Source organism: Loxodonta africana, chromosome 4, assembly GCF_030014295.1.
Source record: "Loxodonta africana isolate mLoxAfr1 chromosome 4, mLoxAfr1.hap2, whole genome shotgun sequence".
NCBI lineage: Eukaryota > Metazoa > Chordata > Mammalia > Proboscidea > Elephantidae > Loxodonta > Loxodonta africana.
The window spans coordinates 16,285,134-16,305,302 of NC_087345.1; the positions used below are offsets into that span (position 1 = coordinate 16,285,134).

The 20,169-nt window shown below is 55.6% G+C and overlaps 1 protein-coding gene across 5 annotated transcripts; it reads right to left on the bottom strand.

Annotated features, from left to right (window-relative positions):
• On the bottom strand, positions 1-13,489 carry KCTD17 (potassium channel tetramerization domain containing 17). 5 transcript variants are annotated; one of them, XM_064283598.1, is made up of 8 exons: positions 13,301-13,489; positions 12,026-12,134; positions 9,372-9,463; positions 8,360-8,455; positions 6,490-6,615; positions 5,021-5,117; positions 4,301-4,391; positions 1-3,399 (listed from the first exon to the last, which is right to left on the bottom strand). In XM_064283598.1, exons 1-8 carry the CDS (start codon positions 13,481-13,483, stop codon positions 3,330-3,332), a joined length of 864 nt encoding a protein of 287 aa, XP_064139668.1. In that variant the 5' UTR covers positions 13,484-13,489; the 3' UTR covers positions 1-3,329. The 5 variants fall into 5 exon arrangements, with proteins under 5 accessions (XP_064139668.1, XP_064139667.1, XP_064139666.1 ...); XM_064283597.1 differs by having other exon boundaries at positions 1-4,391; XM_064283596.1 differs by lacking the exon at positions 1-3,399 and having other exon boundaries at positions 4,274-4,830.
• Positions 13,490-20,169: the final 6,680 nt, after the last annotated feature.

The following is a 20,169-nucleotide window of genomic DNA, read 5'->3' on the forward strand; positions in this document are numbered from 1 at the left end:
TATACTCAAGGTCGTATTTTGGCTCTCGTGCGCTTGCTCTAATTTTCTTCAGCTTCAACTTGAACTTGCATATGAACAATTGGTGATCTGTTCCACAGCTGGCCCCTGGCCTTGTTCTGACTGATGATACTGAGCTTCTCCATCGTCTCTTTCCACAGGTGTAGCTGAGTTGATTCCCGTGTATTCCATCTGGTGAGGTCTATGTGTATAGTCGCTGTATTTGTTGTTGAGAAAAGGTATTTGCAATGAATAAGTCACTGGTCTTGCAAAATTATATCAGGTGATCCCCAACACTTTTTCTATCACCAAGGCCATATTTTCCAACTACCAATCCTTCTTCTTCTTTTCCAACTTTCACATTCCAATCACCAATTATCAATGCATCTTGATTGCATGTTTGATCAACTTCAGACTGCAGAAGTTGGTAAAGTCTTCAATCTCTTCCCCTTTGGCATTAGTGGCTGGTGTGTAAATTTGAATAATAGTTGTATTAACTGGTCTTCCTTATAGGTGTATGGATATTAACCTATTACTGACAGCACTAGGAAACCCTGGTGGTATAGTGGTTAAGTGCTATGGCTGCTAACCAAAGGGTCGGCAGTTCAAATACTCCAGGCACTCCTTGGAAACTCTATGGGGCAGTTCTACTCTGTCCTATGGGGTCGCTATGAGTCGGAATCGACTCGACGGCACTGGGTTTGGTTTTTGGTTTTGACAGCACTGTATTTCTGGATAGATTTTGAAATGTTCTTCTTGATGAATGCAACGCTATTCCTCTTCAATTTGTCATTTCCAGCATAGTAGACCATATATGATTGATTCAGAATGGCTGATACCAGTCCACTTCAGGTCACTAATGCCTAGGATATTGATGTTCATGCATTCCATTTCATTTTTGACAACTTCCAATTTTCCTGGATTCATGCTTCGTACATTGCACACTCCGATTATGAATGGATGTTTGAAGCTGTTTCTTCTCATTTTGCCACAGCAAATAAAAGTTCTGAAAGGTTTACTCCATGCAAGTCATTAAGGTCGAAGAGGAGCCAACTCTTCCCTAGTTGTATTTTGAGTGCCTTCCAACCTGAGGGGCTCATCTCCCAGCGGTATATCAAACAATGTCCTGCTGATATCCATAAAGTTTTCACTGGCCAATTTTTTCAGAAGTAGTTCGCCAGATCCTTCTTCCTAGACTTAGTTTGGAAGCTTCGCTGTAATCTGCCCACCGTAAAAGTGACCCTGCTGGTAACTGAAATATCAGTGTCAGAGCTTCCAGCATAATAGTGACATGCAAGCCACCAGAATAGGTCAGACAGATGGTCAAGTGGTGACCTCCACTAGGGGAGGGTTTTCAGATCTGCAGCAGCCCCATTTGTGCATAGCCAGGCAGCTGCAGGCAGAGGGGGTGTCCAGGCCCCAGGAGATGGGGCAGCCTGGAGGCAGGGAGCTGGACAGTGGGGTGGCCGCTATAGACGGACGCACCTAGGAGTGGGGACCGGATGTTAATGAACTCCACCCAGTGGCTCTCGGGTCCTACCTCATTGTAATCACCTTGGTTGCACTGCTAAAATGCTAATTCCTGGGCCCCACCCCATCTTCATCAAAATCTGGGCTGCTAACCATAAAGCCAGTGGTCTAAACCCACCAGTCACTCTTTGGAAGAAAGATGTGGCAGTCTGCTTCCATGAAGATTTACAGCCTTGGAAACACTATAGGGCAGTTCCACTCTTTTCTACAGGATTGCTAGGAGTTGGAATCAATTCAAGGGCAACGGGCTGATTTTCTATGGTGGGAGGTGAGGGGCAGTAATCTGTTCTTGTAACAAGCCCCCTCCCCATCCTGTGATTCTTATGGAAGCAAAGGTGGACACAAAAAGCGAGGCCGACTTTGGTGAGTGTGGTGTCCTGGGGGAGAGGTGGGGTGGGAGGCCCACTTGTTTATTCTTCCTTGGTCTTGAGGCCTGACTGGACATAGGCTGGCAGAAGCAGGGATGGGTGGAGGTGTCCTGGGGAGGTTTCAGATGCAGCCAAGGCTGTCTTGGGCAGGTCAGAATGAAGTCAGTGAGCACAGGGGACCATGGGACAGTGGGAAAGGCAGGGGAGGGCAGCAGCAAGGCTGAGGAGGGCTGGGTCTCCTGGTTCCAGGGGAGTTCGTACTTGCAGCCCCCGCAGCATCTCCACATTGGTCTGGCTGCCTGCATGACTCCACAGGATTGGGCCTTATGGTCATCTGGTCCAACGCCTCATCTTATAGATGAGAAAACTGAGGCCCAGAGAGTGGCAGGCACTTGCCAAAGGTCCCCCAGCAAGGCCAAGCTCTCATGGCCTGGCCCCCCACCTGGGCTGTTTCTATTTTACCAGCTGCCCACAGTGGCCAGCACTGGGAAGGGGATGTGGCCATGTACCCCCAACCCCTGCCATACACACAGAGGAGAGTGACAACAGGACAGGGTCTCTGGGCTTTGGGGAAAAGCTCCATTACCTTTGGGTCAGTCTGTTCTACCTTCAGTTTAGCCCCTGTCTCCAAAAGTGGCCCTGAGAAAGAGGGAAGGCAGCCAGGCCAGGCTGATTCTTCAGGTTTTATTATTACATGGTAGGGTCGGACACAGCTGAGAAGCAAGTACCCATCCCAGCAAGTCAACGCAGGAGGGGACCCTCAGCCCCCGCCGCCCCAGACTCTCCCCTGGCAAGTTCCTGAGTCACTGAGGGGCCCTGCTGACCCACTTCTGCTCACCCCCTACCCCCGTGGCCAGGGCTCTCTGCTAGCAGTGAAGATGGGGCAGGGGAACAGCCAAGGTGAAGGCTGAGTCACCCATCCCCCCTCCAGACAGTGCCAAATGCCCACACCCTGAACCCCTACTTGCACAGTGTCCTGTTGGGGGTTAGCCCAGTCTTTTTCGGCTCCCTAGGCAGGGTGAAGGGCATGCCCTTGGCCCTGCCTAGTGCTTTATGCACTCCCGGAGGGCTTTCCCAACCCTGTTCCTCTCTGTACCCTCACAACAACCCTGTGAGGTAGGTAGGGTGGGAGAGGTTACCCCGACTGACAAAGAGACCAACGCTCAAGGAGATGCCGTGACTGGGCCAGGAGAGAGTGCATCTGCCATGCAGCAGGGAGCCCCGGGGGAGGGGACAGAGGGGCTGGGGAGACACTGCTGGACGGCACCACACTTTGGCCACAGGCAGGCAGCTCTGCCCAAGAGTCCCAGGGCCCACCACAGGGCTTGAGAGGGCCCAGTGGACCCCCACAGGTGCAGACAGAAGTGGCAAGAGGGAGTGCCCTTCCTCCGCCTCAGGCCTCCGGCCCACCCCATGGTACAAAAATAAAGGATTTCAGATCGGAACCCCAAGTCCCTGGAGGTGATCTGAGGCCTCACATCCGGGTACCTCTGGCTTGTAACAGCTAGAAAATAAGAGGAGGAAGGGGCAGGGGGCAGGGGTGGTGGTCAGAACACCAGGGAGGGAGATGAGGGGACAGGGCCGGAGGGGGGATGTGCGGGCCAGGAGAAGGGCAGAAAGGAGATTGAAATGGAAGGAGGGAGGAGGGAGAGAGGGAGAGAGAAAGAACAGGTGAGTCACAGGCCCCATCTGGAGGAGGACGTGGGGCTGAGGCCCACAGACAGGGAGTCAGAGCCGAGGGGGGTGGGCAGAAAGGGGACCCCCACCTGGGGCGTGAGCAGTGGCTCTCCTGTGGCCGCTTAGAGAATCCAGGTTCTCTCCCAAGACTCTGGCCAGAGGGGTCAGGGACAGGAGAGGCAGGTCACTGCAGTCCCAGATAAAAAGGATCACAGAGAACAGCTGTCCTTCTCCATTTTAGAGGCAACAGTGGCCCAGAGAGGGACAGTGACTTGCCCAAGGTCACCAAGCAGGCAGCTAAGACTGAATGGGGGCTTCTGAGCACCTGGCCAGGGCGGTTCTGGCCACACCCCAATCCTCAGCAGCTCTAGGTGACTACTTATAGGTCCAGGGAATCAGACTGTGGACATGTCCTCCCCAGCCCCAGGAAATGGAACCAGTGTCACCAGGCAGTGATGCACAGCTGCCGGACGTGCAGGGATGAGGTCCAGGCCTCAGCTTCAGTGTCCCTTCCCTCCTCCCCAGCGTGGCTCTGGTGTTTACCAGTAAGTGGGAACGTTTCCACTCTAACCCTCTCCTCCTCTCAGAGCTTCCCACCCAAGGCCAAGACAGGCTGAGAAACGTGGGTGGGGGAGAAAAGCCGCAGAAAGCTCGGCATAAGTCCAAGGAGCCAGAGATGAGCCCCCTCCTCGCTTCCGCCCTCCCTCCAGCTCCGCCAGACTACAAACCAGGGACAGCGGCTCTGGGGGTGGGCGAGGGGCCAAGGAGAAGCCCTCATGGCAAGCTCAGCCTCAGGTCTGAGAGGGTGCGGACGGGAACCTGCAAGGAGGAAACGTGAGGCGGCGGCGCAGGGGCGAGGAGGAGCGGGGCCAGGGCAGGGCTGTGGCCAGGGCCGAGCCTCAGGGGTGCCCAGCGGGGTTGGCAGGCCCCGAGGAGGTGCAGCTATGCCCCTCCTCCCCAGGCCAGGAGCCAGTAGGTGCCAGAAGGGGCACAGGAGGCGGCAGGCAGAAAGATCTGGTGTGTGGGGCCAGGGAGCCTGGGTGGAGGGTGCGGGAGGCTGAGACCAGGGCAGCCCCAGTATGGAGGCGTGAGCAGGCAGAGAGAAAACCGGGACAGGAGCAGAGAGGGAAGAGGCAGGGAGCAGATGAGATCCAGGAGGAAGAAGAGGTGGGTGAAGATGAGGCAGGACCTCCAGTGGGAAGCGGAGGAGGCGGTGGTGGGAGGGAGAAAAGGTTAGCGGGATCCTGAGATGACTGGGCTGCAAAGAGAAAGTGAGAGAAGGGATGGTTAAGCGGCTGAGGCAGCGGGCGCTGAGCTAACCCTGGTGGCCCGCCCCCCCGGCAGTCCCGGTCGGTCGGGGCCCCCAGATTCTGCAGCTGGCTCCAGCAGGGAGTGGGCTGGAGGCTCCGGCTTTATTAGCAATCATTCTCCTCGGGGGTTGGCTGCACCTTTCTCCTGCGTATCTGCCTCCACCTGCACCTGTGCCACCTCCACCTCCTCCACCTCCTCCTCCTGCTGCTGCTCCTCCAGCTGCTCCTCCGCGCTCTGTGAACCAGCCGGCGGACCCAGGGAAGAAAGAGTGGAGACGCTAACGAGGGCGACAGGGCCATGGGCAGCTGTCCCCACAGACCCCCATATCAGGGCGAGGGGGCAGGCAAGGTAAAGAGGGACCTCCAGGAGAGGGGAGGGCTACAGCCAAAGAAGCTGGGGAGCCTTCTCCAGTCCTCTGGGAAGCTTGGGGAGGGTCTAGGGAAGGCCGGCCAAGGTTGGACCCCACGGGGGATGCTCGTGGGTCTGTCTGGCTACTGTCACAGGGAGCACGGCTGGGGCATGGGGACAAAAGGAACAGGGCAGGTGTGTGGCTGGGGCATCCTTTAGGGGGACCCGGGTGGGCCTTGTTTTAGGAGGAGTGACCCAGAGTAGAAATGAGGCCTAGGAAGCCCAGGACCCCAGCAAGTCCCTGGCACCCCAGGCCTGGGGCTTTGCCCAGTGGCCACTCTAGACAGGCAGAGCAGTAGCTCACTCTGCACCCTGCAAGGCAGTGCCAGCCACTGGCACCGACGGGGTGGGGTGGGCAGAGGGTCACAGCAGGACAGGAGGCAGACAGACAGACAGGAAGCCAGAGTTCATAAGCCTCCACTGGACAGGGACAGGCCCCTGGGAGGAATGGCTGCCCTTCTCCCTGCTCCAGCAGCCCCACCAGGCTTCTGACCAGCTCAGGGTCCAGGTGACAGGACCTCAGCTCAGCCCCTTCCCCACAGCACCTGGGGGCTGCCAGGGTGTCCTTGGGAGGGAGGCGGCCTCACAGGTCATAGGCAGGAGCCAGACCCTGCAGAGTTCCCGCCGCTTGTCCTGTGGAGCCCCGGGTAGGGGGGTCTGGGACATGGCAGGGTTTCCAGACGTGGCCTCCCCACCCCAGTCCAAGCCAGTAGGGGTCTTTCGGCCACCCCAGGGGAATAAACTGGCCTCTCGGGTTCTCAGAGGTCCCCAGTCTGAAGGCACTACAGCAAGTACGTGGTCCCTCCCCTCACTTAGCAGAGAACACCATGAAGGCGCTGGGAGGGGCAGGGGCTTGCCCGAGGTCACAGAGAGCAAGCGACACACCCTGCCCCCAACCCCTAGCTCAGTGCACTCTCCCTTGTGCCATGTGCCTTGTGGCCATCTGAGTCCACACTGGACTGTCCCATCTCACTGTCCCCTAGCCTGGGCCTGCGGAACAGTGTGAGCAGACAGGAACCCAGGCGGCATGGAATGGGATGATGGTGGCTGTGACCATGGAGGGTTATGTGTGTGCAGTGGTGGGGTGGGGGAGGGGGAGAGAAGAAACAGGGGTGGTGAGGTAGGGGTGCGGAGGGAGTGGAAAAGAGGGGGGGCTTCTTTGGACCAGAGTGGCTGTGGCTGCAGTTAGGGGGCTCACCTTGGTTCTGCGGCTGGACTCGGAGCTCAGCCCATGTGGGGAGCTACAGAGCTCCTTGGACACCACACACAGGAACTCTGCCTGGTCCTCGCCGCCGTAGTTATAGGAGGAGCCGATGTTTACCAGCTGAGGGGAGGGGCAGGGGGAAAACGATGACAGAAGTCCAGCTGGAGGCACCCGTCATGGTATCAACTCACGTCCTGACGCTGCTGTCCTGCTCAGGTCCACCCCTAGGTTTCTAGACAGCACCTCAGGGCAGAAAGTCTTCTCTACCCCCTCCTCCACACCACACACACCCCTACACCTCTAGTTCTGTCCCCCAGGGCTACCTTCCCCACCTGGTGTGGCTGAGCCTGAGCCCTGGACAAGGGTGGAAGCATTGCACCACTCCCCTGCCTATCCTGGGTCCAGGAGGCCACTTTCTAAAATCAGGCAGAGGCCTATGATGGGCAGAGTGCTTGCCCTGTCCCAGATGTGGCCAGAGCAGCCCCAGGGCCAGGTTACAGCTTGCATGGGTGGAGCCCCATACAAAATAACCTTCACTCTTGGAAGCAGAGGTGGGACAGGCTGCCCATGCCTAAGGCTAGAGGGCAAATGACTAGCAGCCTCTGACCTAGTCCCCCAGGCTCCTGAGCTCCTGAGAGGGTCCTGCCTTTGTTCTGGGTCCCTAGAAAAACCACACATGGGGTCCTTTCTGGCTGATAAAGTCCTTGCACACACCCAATCTCATTCCACCCTCACATACTGTGGGGTAGGAATCAGCCCCTTTGGCCAATGAGGCTTCGAGAGGCGGTTACACAGCCAGGAAGAGGTGGAGTGGGGATTGGAATCCAGGATCCCAAGTCCTCCCTGGGGCCTTGGAGGCTTAACTACTTCTAATAGTCTGTATTAGAATACTAATACAATACTAACTCACATGTACTAAGTCCTACCCTGAGTAGGAATTTTATCAATGACCCTTCTACTCTTCACAACAGTCCTGCAAAGAGGGTACTATTAGGCCACATCACAGATTAGGAAACTGAGGCCCAGAGAGGAGACGCGGCTTGCTCCTAGTCCCACAGCCCCTCGGTGGTGAGGCCTAGATGTGAAAGCAGACCTCTGACTCCTGGGCTGGGCTCGTCAGCCACACTGCTCAGCCTTCTCCCCTCCTCAGTCTCCACATGCAAGGGAGCTGTGCTGGGCATGAGAAAAGGCTGGCAAAGCCCTCTCCTACTCCAGGGCAGAGCCGGCAATGCGTTAATGCTCTGCCTCTGTTCCCCCGGAAATCTGGCAAAGGTGGCACATCAGCTCTAAGACCAGGTAACACTCTGGTAAAAACTCCCGACTGGCAAACTGCATCCCGAGTTCCCAAAGGGGAGCTGTCACTATAAATGCCTAATGGGAAGCCACTGCTCTGGACCTCCCTGACTATGGTGTCACTGGTACCTGGATGTGTCCCTTGCAGGGACTCTGCACTCAGTATCTATGGAAATGTTACGAGGGGCATGGCCTCTGAGGGGGATGGGCTCTATGCCAAGGTGAACCCCACTCACCTGTGTGGACATCGTCTCCTTGCACCTCAGCTATCACGTGGGGGCCAGAGACGCATCCCAGACTGTGGTGCAGACTACTACACGGCTGCGGTCAGGACCCCACAGTGGGACTCCCGGGCTGCCCTGTCGCAGGGCGGGGCTCCCGTCCCCTCTCCTTGGTCCATCTGATGCCCAGTGTGGCCTCTGACAGCCTTGTTTAGCGTGCCTTAAGAAAACCCCAGGTGGGGGCTGTGGTGGGGAACCCAAGGCCAGGGCTGCAGGGAGGGAGGGGCCTGCTTGATCAAGGAGCTGGGAGGGCCCGGGTGGCCCCTGGTTCCCATGTGTCCCCAGCCCACCTGCTCGAAGCGCCAGCCGTCAGACATGGTGGAGACCATCTGCGTGAGCTCCTCCTCCTGGCACTGCAGCACACGGTACACGTGCTTGGGTGGCACCTGTGGGCAGAGGGGCATGTGCAGGGTCCCATGGGAGCAGCCAGCACCCAGCAGGGCGATGAGCACCAGCCCCGTAAGTTCTTCTTCTCTCCTCCCCCGACCCAACCATATACCCCTAGAAGGAGAGAGGGAGAGAGAAAGGGGAGGCAGAGAGGAAGCCATGTTCTGAGCACTCGACATGCTTGATCTCATTTAATCCTTCCAAGAACCCTATGAGTCAGGGGATTTTCACTAGGGTTCAGGGAGGTTCCATTATCTTCCCAAAGTTACCCAGCTAGAAGGTGGAAGCCAAGAGTCACATGAGGGAAGACAGGAGGGACCACGGGGGCCATTCTGGGTCAGGCCCTCCAGAAGACATGAGTGCCATCCTTCAATGCCCTAGGGCTGGAAGGTGGTGGCTCACTGCCCACCTCCTGCATCTCCCCCAAGGTGGGTAGAGAATCTCAACTCCATCTCCTCCAGCAGACTGGCCATTGAGTAGAGGACAATCTGACCCCACATAATGGACAACTTGCTACTCCTGCATTGGCCCCTGCAGGGCCCCCGTAACTCCACACCGGCCCCATTTGGTGAATGATAGATGGATGGGTGGGCAGTTCTCACCATTTTTATATTTCACAAGGGGAAACCAAGGTCCAGAGAGGGGCATGACTGGCCCAAGGTCACACAGCGCATGGTGTCAATACAGGGACAGAAGCCAGGCATCCATCTCCCAGTCTGCAGAAGAGCTGGGCCGTCTGGGAGCCCGACAACCATCCCTCCCCTTACAGGCCTTCCCAAGGGAAACACCAGTCCTGCCTCTCTCAGCCTTTCTCCTGCTTCCCTCCCTCTCTCTGGTCTCATTTCCTCTCCACCCCCTGCCTGGCCTGGCTGGCAGGCTATGCTGCTGCCCCCTCTCTTGACCTGTGTGACCAACCTGTGTGACAGTGTAGTCCTTCTCCTCCATCCGGTCTTTGATGATACGGATCAGGGGGCCAATGTTGTAGAACTCAGCTTCTTCCAGGACCCCTGGCACAGACAGAGCAGGCCCCAGGTCACTCCCCCTGTCTCTACCTGCCCCATTCTCCCCTCATCCCTCTGCCCAAACCCACCTTCTGCTCCATCACACCCCTCGAGTGGGTAAGCTGAGCATCTAGGGGTTCAGGGATGAAGCAAGAGAGAATGTTTCCTTCCTCGGATCCCACACTCCCTGTGGAAGGGACCAGATGCTACTACTCAGCTCCATGTCTCCTCAATTGTGCTGAGCACAGAGGCCCAGGGTTGTGGGCAAGCCCACCAATCAAGAGATAGCAGGCTCACTGGGCCTGAGCCCTGGAACACCACAATGAGAAAGGCCTTGGCTAGCACCTTGTTACTCAATCTCATTTATTAACAACGTACTAAGTATCAGAAGGAGTCCCCTGGGTAGTGCAATTAACATGCTTGGCTGCTAACCAAAAGGTTGGAAGTTTGAGTCCACCCAGGGGTATCTCGGAAGAAAGGGCTGGCAATCTCCTGAAAAATCAGACAATGAAAACCCTACAGAGCTTAGCTCTATTCTGACACACACATGCTCGTCCTGAGTTGGAACTGACTCAATGGCAACTAGTAAGTACCACACTGTACCAGGCACACCTACCCTTTATTGCATTTAATTCTCACCACTATAAAGTACGTACTTTCATTATCCTCACTTAACAAACGGGAAAATGAGGCTCAGGATGGAAGCAGCTTGTCCAGGGTTGTACAGCCAATAAGCGGCACAGCTGGGATTACGAACTCAAGCTCCTCTGGCTTCAGGGCACACGTTTGTTCACTGTATATGCATAATCTTTGTGCGCATTCACCTCCCCTATCACGGCTCTTTTCAGCCTGTGGAGCCCCTGCACATCTATCGTCTCAAGTGCTCACATGAGCCCCAGGGATATGAAAAAGTGGCCTTACTGTCCCATTTTACAGTGAGGGGAGCCAAGGCACTGGGAGGTTAAGCAAGTCACCCGGCCAGTGAAGGGCAAGGAGCCCCAGGCCTTGGGCTCCCCCAAACTCCTCCAAGACAGGGCCTTTCTGGTCCTTTTCTTGACTGGCCTCTGGGCTCCTCATGTCTGATCTGCCAGCGGTCCCCAGTGCCTGCACAGGACCTAACAGAGCAGGCGGTCAGTGAGTGTCACTGCCGAGTAACCACATTCTTCCCATTGCCCCATGTGGAGCGCTGCGGATGACAACCAACACCGCACCACGCGTCCTCGGTGTTGAGTACCGTGCTAAGTGCTACATGGTGCTAGCTCATTTTATCCTCACAGCAGCCCGGTGAGGGAGGTGCTGGTGTTATGCCCATTTCACAGATGGAAGCACAGAGACACGGAGAGGTTAAGTAACCTGCCCAGTGTCACAGAGCAGTAAGTCTCCCCCCAGGTCCCCAGGGGGCCCTGACTTGTCCAAAGGTGCCGGGAGTAGCAGGGCTTTGAGAAACCCAGAACCTGTAAACAGGCGCTGGCTGTGAGGCAGCTGGAGTGTTTACATCCCTCCTCCTGGGGCCTGCTCCTGGGTCTGGCCACACCCACAGTATCTGAGCTCCCCTGGGGCGGCAGAAGAGCTTGGGGCTCTGACTTGAAGCCCTGACCCGCTGGGAAGCCGCTTGGCCTCCCATCCACAGTATCCCGTGGGGATGGGGAACGTAGACCATGGACCAGATGGTGAGAGATGGGCTGTGCTAGACACCCACAGTGTGCAAATGCCGGCTGGACCTCACGACATCTTTAATCCCAGCACATGCTCCCTGTAAGGTGGGTCACCACCCCCATTTCAAACACACAAGAAATGGAGACTCCGAGAAGAGAAGTGACGTGTCCAAGCTGGCCTGACTGTATCAGCTGACCCAGAGCCACACCCTGTGCCCCAAGGAAGGGTTGACTTGGCACCAGACCGTAGGTCCTATCCCTGGCTGCGGCTGTGCCCACATGCCATTCCCCCAGACTCAGCTGCCCCAGCTGCTGGGCCCAGGGGTGGAAACCACTGGGCCTCAGCCTCCCAGGGCCGGGAGGTGCCAACTTCCCACCAGAGAGCAGCCCCCACCTTCCACCCACACCAAAACTGTGCTGCAGAGCTCTGCCCGCCGCTAGCTGCCAGGCCTCACCCGGCATTTGAGATACTGGAGTCCCCAGAGAAAGAGAACACCACCTCTCCCCATGCCCTTTTCCAGCCCATTCCCTTCACCCCGGCCTCTGGGTGTGACCACCCACACCCAACTTCCCAGAGGCCAGGGAGAAAGGGCATGCCCGCCCACAACAGAGGCCTTGGGCCTCACCGGCCCCTCAACCACCCTCCCTGTGCATCTCCATCACCTCCCCAACAGCACCGAGCGACAGCTTGGGGCCTGTCAGCTCGGCAGAGCCCCAGGCTCAGCCTAGACAGAGGCTTACGGGATTCAGCCCTGTCAGGGATGAGAAGAGGTAAGAGACAGGGAAGAAAGCAGATATCCTCCCAGCAGTGAGAAATGGCTTCGGGCCTCCCCGGAAAACCCCAGCAGGCTGCAGGGGGCAGGGCTAGGACATGTGGATGTGGGCCCCAGGACGGCTCCCTAAGCCAACTCACCCTCCTCCGCCATGTCCTTGTCCAGCACCAGCTTGCCATGCCGGAGGAAGTTCAGGATGGGGCCAAAGTAGGTGGGGTCGCGGTCAATGAGGTAGGCCCCGGTCTCATCCTACAGAGGTGAAGGATGCAGGCAATGAGAGAAGAGTGAGGCCTCCCAGCCTGCCCAACCCTACACATATACCCCTCTCCCTGGCTTCAGGCCCCAAAAGGACTGGAGGGAGGGAGGCTAGAACGAAGGGGGTAGCATGATGGAGCAAAAAGGTTTAGGGGTCAGATGGACCTAGGTTCGAATTCTGCTTCTGCCTTTGCCTGACTGTGTGACCCTGGGCCCGTGATGCGGCCTCTGAGCCCACTCCTCTCTCCGGTAGCCAAGGATTACAATGAGCACTCAGTGGGTGAGGTCTCAGTGATCCTAGCCCCGGGCAGGGCTTGGTGAACAGTCCTGTTAGCAGTTGTCCCCTGAAGCCAGCCCCATGCATCTCTACAGATCTCCAGTCATCCAGGGAGTGTTTACAAGTTTCCAAAGGCGCTACCATCTCATTGGACACTCACAGCCTGCAGGGAGGCAGGGCAGGCATCACCCAGGGCTCAACTCTACGGAGAGAAAACTGAGACCTCAAGAGGTGAGGGGACTTCCCCACGGTCACAACGCTGGAGGGTCCGGGCACGGGATGACCTCAGAGGTCATCCCCAGACCAGCCCCCTGGGGTGGCAGACCAGGAGGCTGAGCCCAGAATGGGGAAGGACTCGCCCAAGGTCACACAGGCAGTTTGCGGCAGAGCCGGGATGGAAGCCCAGAAGGGGTGCTGCGAGGCCAGCGGTCCTCCCAGATGGAGCCCAACTCAGTGGGCACCGGGGACTCTTCCACCCTGCTCACCGCACCCCAAAGGGTGGAGAGAAGCGGTCTCACCAACTTCTTCCCCAGAGCGGGAGTCCGTTTGGGTAGGAAGGTCCCATGGTGGCCCTCTGTCCCCGCAGCCCCAAAGGCGGGTGAGCGTCCCGGAGCTGCCAGTCAGCCGCCTGGGGTGGGCGCCCCAGGTCAGCCTCCAAGGCTCCAAATGGCCGCGGGCCTCGCGTTGTCCCGTTGCCACGGCAATGGGCACATCCCCGGCTCTCCGACCCACTCCCCCCGCCCTCCTTCCAGGTCTTCCCGCCTCCGGCCCTTCGGGGATAAAGCCAGCCGCGTCCCCGGTCTGACGCGCGGGCTGGCCCGACAGCCGCGTTGGTGGGGAGCCGCGGACCCCGCCGGGCCGCCCCCCGCGCGCGCGGCCTCACCCGGTCCGACTGCAGCTCCTCGCCCTGGCACAGGCGGCTGAGGAAGGACTTCTGCTCCCGGCACAGCGTCTGCCGCGTGGTCAGGAACACCGTGCCCCCCACGTTGAGCCGCACCCACTTGCCCCAGGCGCCCGCCGCGCGGCCGCCCGCCCCTGCCGGCGGCGCTGCCTCCCCGGCGTCCATCCTCCTCGCCCGCCGCGCCGTCTGCAGCCCCGAGCCCCGAGGCGGGAGGCGGGCCGGGCCGCGCGGGGCATGCCGGGAGCTGTAGTCCGCACCGCCCCGGCGCTGGCGTGGCCCGAGCGGAGGGGCGCGCAGACGCGGGTCCCGGGCCCTGCGCCCGCCGGCCTTGGCCAGCTGGGAGGCTGCAAACCGGGTCTCTGGAATAAGCCCTTTGGCCGAATTACTGTCTGGGATAGGTCACATTCCTTTTCTGGCCACTGGAAAAATAGGGATACCCCAATTCAGTTGTCCTTCCGTCTGTTCCCCACATCACTGCTTTTCCTTTGTCCACGCGGGGTTATCGAATGGCGCGAGTGTGTGTGTGTGTGCGCGCGAGTGTGTGTGTGTAAAAGGGCCCTAAAAAAAAAAAAAAATCCGTTGCTGTCGAGTCGATTCCAACTCAGCGACCCCGGATTCCGGAAATTTGTTTGCACTTTACTAACTTATAGGGTCGCTATGAGTCGGAATCGACTCGACGGCGGTGGGTTTGAGCCAAAAGGTTGGCGGTTGGAATCCACCCAGGGTGCTGTGGAAGAACCCATCGCCATTGAGAGGATTCTGATTGAGAGACCCTATAGAACAGAGTAGAACTGCCCATAGGGTTTCCAAAGCTGAAAATCTTCAGGGAAGCAGCTGTTTCTCCGGTGGAGCAGCTGGTGGGTTCCAACTGCCGACCTTTTGGTTAGCAGCTGAGCACTCAACCACTACGCCATCAGGGCTCCTTTCACTATGGAAGAAAGGCCTGGCGATCTACATATGTAAAAACTGAAGCTAAGAAAACCCTAGGGTGCTAAGTTCTACTCCTAATACATGGGGTCACATTGACTTCATGGCAAGGGTTTTGGTTTGTGTGTGTGGGGGGGTCCCCTCACATAAGTTCTTTGGGGACAAAGGTTGGACTTAAGGTTGGCTGAGCACCTACTGTATTCTGGATGCTTTTGTGCACATATTACCCACTTAAAGCACTCAGCAGCCCTGTGACGCTGGTATTAATCAAACTTATTGCCATAAAGTTGATTCCAACCCAAAGCAACCCTATAAGACAAAGTAGAATCGCCTTGGCTTGTCTGCATTCCTGGGAATGATTTCTCGGGAGGAAGAATGGAGAGAACGCTGGATCAAAACTTGGGAAATTGGGTTTTCATCCTGGGTTTTGTAGGATGAGGTCTTGGGAGAGGTCTCAGTTTTCCTGTCTGTAAATTGGGGGGGAGGGAGGGATGGGATGAGCCAGATAGCTTGGAGGAGGGGCTGACGACATGGACACTGCAGAATGGGGTGGGGGGCAGCTACTGGTGTGGTTGGAGACCAGAGAGGGACAAGGACTGAAGGAAAGCTGTCCGTCTTAGCTTCCTCCCCTCCTTGCTCTTTCAGTCCCGGGCCTGAGTTAAGGGGAAGGGGACAGACACACAGACCACACACTGGGCAGGTAGACCAGCCCCCGTTCCCCAAGGGTAGGGCAGCCTGGCCCTGTGTGGGGGAAAGGTTCCTGGACATTGCCCAAGGCCCTGCTTTCTCAATAAAGCCCTTCCCCTCGGCAGGGAGTGAGTCACGGATCTGACTAGAGTACTGCTCCTGAGAATCCACCAGCTGTGTGAGCTTGAGTAACTTCCTTTCTGAGCCTCAGTGTTCTTTCGCAAAATGGGAATTATAATAGTTGCCACCCCAGAACATTACTTGTCAACACCCATGGAAGCAGCAGTCGAGAAATCAAAAGACGCATTGCACTGGGCAAATCTGCTGCCAAAGACCTCTTCAAAGTGCTGAAAAGCAAAGATGTCACCTTGAAGAGTAAGCAGCCCCTGACCCAAGCCATGGGGTTTTCAATCACCTCATATGCTTATGAAAGCTGGATGATGAATAAGGAAGTTTGAAGATCTGTAGCATGGGTGAAGAATATTGACGATACCATGGACTCCCAAAAGAACAAACAAACCTGTCTTAAAGAAGCACACCAGAATGCTCCTTAGAAGCAAGGATGGTGAGATTACGTCTCATATACTTTGGACATGTTATGAGGAGGGATCAGCCACTGGAGAAGAACATCATGCTTGGTAAAGTAGAGGGTCAGGGAAAAAGAGGAAGACCCTCAACGAGATGGCTTCAGTGGCTGCAGCAATGGACTCAAGCATAAAAAGATTGTGAGGATGGCGCAGGACCAGAAAGTGTTTCGTTCTGTTGTACGGAATCAACTCGGTGACACCTAACAACAACAACGCCCTAGAACGTTGTGAAGATTATATTATGTCAATAAAACACCCAGCATAGTCCCTGACATTCAGTATACTGAATGGATCGATGAATGAACACATGATTGAGATGGGATTTGAACTGGCCTTGAAAGATTAGCACCATTCTTGGTACTTAGTGAGCCCTCAACAGTTATTAGCTGTGCTTGCTGGTTACACTGCCCCTGCTGCCCCCTCTGGGAAAAACAGCAGCCGGCACTTTTTAATACGGTTCTCAAAATGGCTAAGTGCTGGATTACCAGCTGAAAGGCTGGTAGGCACCTCAGAAGAAAGGCCTGGCAACCTGCTTCCAAGACGTCACAGCCTTGAAGACCCTATGGAGAAGTTCTACTCTGCGTACATGGGTCATCATGAGTTGAAATCAACTTGATGGCAACTAACAACGTGGTTAAGGGGTACAAGCTCCCAGGCAAGCATGCCAGCCCTGACTGCAGCATACTAGCTAGTGACCTTGGGAAAGTCACTTAACCTCTCTGAACTTGTTTGCCCATCTGTAAAGTGGGAGTAATAACAGTGCTTTCTCCTTACCTCATGTGGTTGTTGTGAGGATTCAGTGAGCTAACAAAGAGAACTCACCACGCTGTTTGAGCAAAGACTCGATGAATATTGGTTCTCGTGAAACCCATCCTGCCACCCTGTTAATTACTTCTTGGACCCGAGACCAGTGGCTGATCATTAAGATCCATTTCCCATCAGTCGGGGTTGAACCAGCCCAGTTAGCTTCTCCATGCTGGGATTGGAAGGAAGGGCAGGGAAAAAGTTCATGACAAATGATCCAGACCCCAGAGCAAAGCAGCTGCCCTTTCCTCCTGCTAAATTCCCGTGACCTGAAGTGACCTGGAGTCTCTTGGCTGCCAGCTAGGGCTGGAGGCACATAGAACACAGCCTTAAGTTCTCACCTGAGCTCAGCACCACTTCCTATTTTGAACCTTCTTCTCAGCACCCCCCAGATCTCAGTGGCTTGTTTCACATCTGCTGTCAGCTCCCTGACTAAGATGTCACTCATCCCAGCTGGGTTTTTTGGATTCAGTCCTCCTCTCCCCCAAGTTCAGAATGTCAGAACACTCTGATTAGTCTCAGCTTGTTTTGTTCTTCACAGCAAATCCAATCTTAGCACTGCCTGGGTGCCAGTTCTGCCACTTATCCTGGGGGCGAGGAGTGGGTTCTGAATCTGCACCTTTCAGGTCACCCAAGGTGAGAAACAGACATATACAACCAAGGAGAGTCCGTTCTGACCGGCTACAAACATTCATGCATAAGATCAGGCTTTCCAAGCCCCGGAGCCTGGTGTTTGACTCTTTGCTGCACCACTCCCTGGCGGTGGGACACCTGGTTAGTTACTTAACCTCTTCAAACCTCACTTTACACCGTTTGCGATATTTGCGTCATAGCTTTAGTAATACTTACTTAATAGTGTTATTACAGGAGCCCCTGGGTGGTATAAACGGTTCAAGTACTCAGCTGCTAACCAAAAGATAGGTGGTTCGAGTCCACCAGAGATGCCTTGGGAGGAAGACTTGGCGATCTACTTCTGAAAAATCAACCATTGAAAACCCTCTGCAGCACAGTTCTACTCTGACATACGTGGGGTTCCATGAATCGACCGCATGGCAACTTGTTCGACTTTTAGTAAATGTTGGCTATTATGACTGAGCATCCAGGGCCAGAAATATTATTCCAGCCCAAACTACCAGTTGCCATTAAGTCAGCTCTGACTCACAGTGACCCCATGTGTGTCAAAGTGGACCTCTGCTCCATAGGGTTTTCGGTGCTTGATTTTTTGGAAGTAGATCACCAGCCCTTTCTTCTGAGGTGCCTCTGGGTGGACTCAAACCTCCAGCTTCTTGCTTAGCAGCCAAGCACACTGACGATCTGCATCACCCAGGGGCTCCATTCCAGCCCAAGGAAGTATTATTATTCCCATTTTACAGATGGGGCTCAGAAAGGCTAGATAGCTGGTCCACCAACTCGAATATTCATAACAAGTGTGTCGTGGTGCTGTCACCTAGAACTTCCTCCAATTGCAAACAAGTAGTCACCAAGCCTGCCCCAACTGCTCGCCTTCGTTGTTGTTGTTACGTGCCATCAAGTCAATTCCGACTCATAGCAACCCTATGTATAAGAGAATGAAACACAGCCTGGTCCTGCACCATCCTCACAATTGTTGCTATGTTTTAGCCCATTGTTGCAGCCACTGTGTCAGTCCATCTTATTGAGGGTCTTCCCCTTTTTCACTGACCCTCTACTTTACCAGGTATGATGTTCTCCAGGGACTGGTCCCTTCTGGTAATATGTCCAAAGTACGTGAGATGAAGTCTTGCCATCCTCACTTCTAAAGAGCATTCTGGCTGTACTTTTTCCAAAACAGACTTATTTGTTCTTCCGGTAGCCAAAAAACCAAACCCGTTGCCATCAAGTCGATTCCGACTCACAGCGACCCTATAGGACAGGGTAGAACTGCCCCATAGAGTTTCCAGAGAGTGCCTGGTGGATTTGAACTGCTGACCTTTTGGTTACCGGCTGCAGCTCCTAACCACTACGCCACCATGGTTTCCGTTCTTCTGATAGTCCGTGGTATATTCAATATTTTTCGCCAACACCATAATTCAAAGGCATCAATTCTGCAGTCTTCCGTATTCATTGTCCAGCATGCATACATGAGGCAATTGAAAACACTATGGCTTGGGTCAGGTGCACCTTAATCCTCAAGGTGACATCTTTGCTTTTTCTTCTCATCTCTAGCCATGCTACATCAGCGAATGAAGGTCCTGAAAGCTTTACTCCATCCACATCATTAAGGTCGACTCAACTTTGTGGAGGCAGCTCTTCCTCAGTTGTATTTTGAGTGCCTTCCAACCTGAGGGGGTCATCTTCTTGGGCGATATTAGACAGTGTTCCTCTGCTATTCATAAGGTTTTCACCAGCCAGTGTTTTTAGAAGTAGATCGCCATGTCCTTCTTCCTGGTCAGTCTTAATCCGGAGGCTCTGTTGAAGCTTGTCCGCCATGGGTGAGCCTGCTGGTATTTGAAATACCAGTGGCATAGCTTCCAGCAACACAGCACACACAGCCCAGACAGTATGACAAACTGACAGACGAGTGGAGGCGCAGGCCTTTAATGTTTCAAAGATGAGTAAGACACAGACCCTCCCCTTAAAGGGCACACTGACCAGAAAGACAGAGGGCCCAGAATATCTGCAGAACTCTAGAGGGCGCCATTCACATTGAGAATGGCAGTCGAGTGTCTGGAGGTAGAGGTGCCTATCTCTAATTTGCACAGAGGTTACTGGGCAGTTGGGGTTGTCAGTGATGCTGCCCCAGGCCCCCTCAGCCTAGGCGCTGCTATCTTCAACAAGTTGGGCAGGGCTCACCCAAGCCTGTCCTGACTGAGCAGGCAGTGTGGCCGGCAATTCAGCCTCACCAGTAGGGGAGCCCCAATCTGCCCAGGTCCTTGGGTAGCCTCACCACCTGCACCCAGGACCCATGCCAGCCGACCCCCGTGGTCTTGTTGGCTTCCGTCTGGTTCCCTCCAGAAGCTCGGAGTTTGGGGACTGAGGCCATGACAGTCTGCCTAATTCTTAACAGCCAGCCTAGAGGCCCTTCTCTCTACCCACATTTGTCTCTCTGGTTCCTGTGGCTATAATTCCACAGAGATTGATCACCCAGAACCAGGAATCTAGGGACCCACTGCCAGAGGCAAATTTACAAGCACTTCCTTGCCAGGCACTGCGCCAAAGCACTTTCATTAATTACCTCTTTTAATTCTAATGCAATAGGGAGTGTGACTGTAATCTCCACTTACGGAGGAGGAACCCGAGGGGGTTTCTGTAGTTTTTTTGAGCTCCAGCTTCTCCTCCAGCTCTTTCCACTCCCACCGCCCCAGCTCCTCCATGGGAGGTGTGGGGATGGGAGTGGGAGGAGGAGGAGGGGCAGGGAAGGTTTTCCTTGCTTGGCACCCATGTCCCCTGCTATGGCTTTGCTCTGGCTGGAGCAGATGACTCCAGCTGGCTCTCTTTTTTGGCGGGTTGTTTTGGGGGTCCTTTGGTGCCCTTACGCTGATGCACACTGCAGTTCCCTTCTTGGGCAATGCCTCCTGCTGGCTGTTTGGGACACCCCACTCAAGGAACACCTCAATCGGGTCCCCTGCCCACTCCCCGGCCCCACCCCCCACGGCCCTTACCTCTCTTCCCCAAGGTCCTCAGCTGGTTCCAGGAAACCTCTGGTCATGCACTGCCTCACAAGGACCCCTCCCCGCCCCCACCGATACACACACAGTCGTGGCATCTCTTGATTCTGCCACAGAGCAGCAGCAAGGCCAGCGGCTGGCCTCAGTGCTGTCACTAGGGGGGTGCAGGAGGTGTGGACTGCACTGGGTGACACTGTCAGAGGGGTGACACCAAAATGAC